Source organism: Limanda limanda, chromosome 12, assembly GCF_963576545.1.
Source record: "Limanda limanda chromosome 12, fLimLim1.1, whole genome shotgun sequence".
Classification (NCBI taxonomy): domain Eukaryota; kingdom Metazoa; phylum Chordata; class Actinopteri; order Pleuronectiformes; family Pleuronectidae; genus Limanda; species Limanda limanda.
Genome location: NC_083647.1, coordinates 28,014,801 through 28,017,690, shown reverse-complemented (window position 1 = coordinate 28,017,690; position 2,890 = coordinate 28,014,801). Strand labels below are relative to the sequence as shown.

The following is a 2,890-nucleotide window of genomic DNA, read 5'->3' as shown; positions in this document are numbered from 1 at the left end:
CACAGGAGGTCAGGGGAGGTCAGGGGAGGTCAGGGGAGGCCATCAGCTACACCGCCAACAAGCTGTTCAGGTACCAGCTGGGAGGTCAGGGGAGGTCAGGGAGGTCACAGGAGGTCACAGGAGGTCAGGGGAGGCCATCAGCTACACCGCCAACAAGCTGTTCAGGTAACCGCTGGGAGGTCAGGGGGGTCAGGGGAGGTCACAGGAGGTCACAGGAGGTCAGGGGAGGCCATCAGCTACACCGCCAACAAGCTGTTCAGGTAACCGCTTGGAGGTCAGGGGAGGTCAGGGGAGGTCAGGGGAGGTCACAGGGAGGTCAGGGGAGATCAGGGGAGGTCACAGGAGGTCAGGGGAGGTCACAGGAGGTCACAGGAGGTCAGGGGAGGCCATCAGCTACACCGCCAACAAGCTGTTCAGGTACCAGCTGGGAGGTCAGGGGAGGTCAGGGGAGGTCACAGGAGGTCACAGGAGGTCAGGGGAGGTCAGGGGAGGTCACAGGAGGTCAGGGGAGGTCAGGGGAGGTCACAGGAGGTCACAGGAGGTCAGGGGAGGTCAGGGGAGGTCACAGGAGGTCACAGGAGGTCAGGGGAGGCCATCAGCTACACCGCCAACAAGCTGTTCAGGTAACCGCTGGGGGGTCAGGGGAGGTCACGGGAGGTCAGGGGAGGTCAGGGGAGGCCATCAGCTACACCGCCAACAAGCTGTTCAGGTAACCGCTGGGAGGTCACGGGAGGTCACAGGAGGTCACAGGAGGTCACGGGAGGTCACAGGGAGGTCAGGGGAGGTCAGGGGAGGTCATGGGAGGTCACAGGGAGGTCAGGGGAGGTCAGGGGAGGCCATCAGCTACACCGCCAACAAGCTGTTCAGGTAACCGCTGGGAGGTCACCTGAGGTCAGGGAGGTCAGGGGAGGTCACAGGAGGTCACAGGAGGTCACGGGAGGTCAAGTGGAGGTCAGGGGAGGTCACAAAAGGTCAGGGGAGTCACAGGAGGTCACAGGAGGTCACAAGAGGTCAGGTGGAGGTCAGGGGAGGTCAGGGGAGGCCATCAGCTACACCGCCAACAAGCTGTTCAGGTAACCGCTATGAGGTCAGGGGAGGTCAGGGAGGTCAGGGGAGGTCAGGGGAGGCCATCAGCTACACCGCCAACAAGCTGTTCAGGTACCAGCTGGGAGGTCAGGGGAGGTCAGGGTAGGTCAGGGTAGGTCAGGTGGAGGTCACAGGAGGTCACGGGAGGTCAGGGGAGGTCACAGGGAGGTCAGGTGGAGGTCACAGGAGGTCACGGGAGGTCAGGGGAGGTCAGGGGAGGTCAGGGAGGTCATCAGCTACACCGCCAACAAGCTGTTCAGGTACCAGCTGGGAGGTCAGGGGAGGTCACGGGAGGTCAGGGGAGGTCACAGGGAGGTCAGGTGGAGGTCACGGGAGGTAAGGGGAGGTCAAGGGAGGTCAGGAGGTCAGGGGATGTCACAGGAGGTCAGGAGAGGTCAGATGGAGGTCAGGGGAGGTCAGGGGAGGCCATCAGCTACACCGCCAACAATCTGTTCAGGTAACCGCTGGGAGGTCAGGGGAGATCACAGGAGGTCACAGGAGGTCAGGGGAGGTCACGGGAGGTAAGGGGAGGTCAGGGGAGGTCACGGGAGGTCAAGGGAGGTCAGGAGGTCAGGGGATGTCACAGGAGGTCAGGGGAGGTCACAGGAGGTCAGGTGGAGGTCAGAGAAGGTCAGGGGAGGTCAGGAAGTCAGGGGATGTCACAGAAGGTCAGGGGAGGTCAGGTGGAGGTCAGGGGAGGTCATGGGAGGTCAGGGGAAGTCACAGGGAGGTCAGGGGAGGTCACAGGAGGTCAGGTGGTGGTCACGGGAGGTCAGGTGGAGGTCAGCGGAGGTCATGGGAGGTCAAGGGAGGTCACGGGAGGTCAGGGGAGGTCACGGGAGGTCAGGTAAAGGTCAGGTCGGAGGTCATGTGGAGACTGAGACCTCAGAAATCAGTGAAAATGTCCAACTGACTGATGTGAATCACTCTAATTATCAGATTGAATCAAACTCAAACACAAAGTTCAGATTATTAATCCGATCCGTTCAGCTCGTGAGCGACAGGTTGAACCTCTCGTTGTTTCTCCTCCAGACGAACGGGACCCGGACGCAACTTCCTCATCGTGGTGACAGACGGCCAATCGTACGATGACGTGAGGCGCCCGGCGCTGGAGGCCCAGAAACAAGGTGTGTGTGTCTGTGTGTGTGTGTCTGTGTGTGTGTGTGTGTGTGTGTGTGTGTGTGTGTGTGTGTGTGTGTGTGTGTGTGTGTGTGTGTGTGTGTGTGTGTGTGTGTGTGTGTGTGTGTCTGTGTGTGTGTGTGTGTTAGAACAACAGCTTTTTGTGTTGTGCTCAGTCATTCTTTACATTCCATCTCATCCATCAACCAATCACCAGGCATCACCATTTACTCTGTGGGCGTGGCCTGGGCCCCCCTGGATGACCTCAGAGCGATGTCATCGGAGCCCAAAGACGGACACACCCACTTCACCAGAGACTTCACCGGCCTCACGGAGTTCATCCCTCTGATCGTCAAGGGGATCTGCCGAGACTTCACCGAGAGCAACTGAGGACACACACACACACAGACACACACACACACACACACAGACACACACAAACACACACACAGACACACACACACACACACACACACACAGACACACACACACACAGACACACACACACACAGACACACACACACACACACACACACACACACACACTAACACACACACACACACACACAGACACACACAGACACACACACACACAGACACACACACACACACACATACACACACACACACACACACACACACACACACACTAACACACACACACAGATTCTCATGTTTGTAAACT

At 58.8% G+C, this 2,890-nt stretch overlaps 1 protein-coding gene across 1 annotated transcript in view; it reads left to right on the top strand.

Annotated features, from left to right (window-relative positions):
• The window catches only part of coch (coagulation factor C homolog, cochlin (Limulus polyphemus)), a 16,808-nt gene extending 14,213 nt beyond the window's left edge, over positions 1 to 2,595 (top strand). Inside the window, exons 15-16 of the mRNA XM_061082216.1 lie at positions 2,119 to 2,213; positions 2,423 to 2,595. Coding sequence (XP_060938199.1) covers positions 2,119 to 2,213; positions 2,423 to 2,595 — 268 coding nt within the window. The remainder of the gene's footprint in view (positions 1 to 2,118; positions 2,214 to 2,422) is intronic.
• Positions 2,596 to 2,890: the final 295 nt, after the last annotated feature.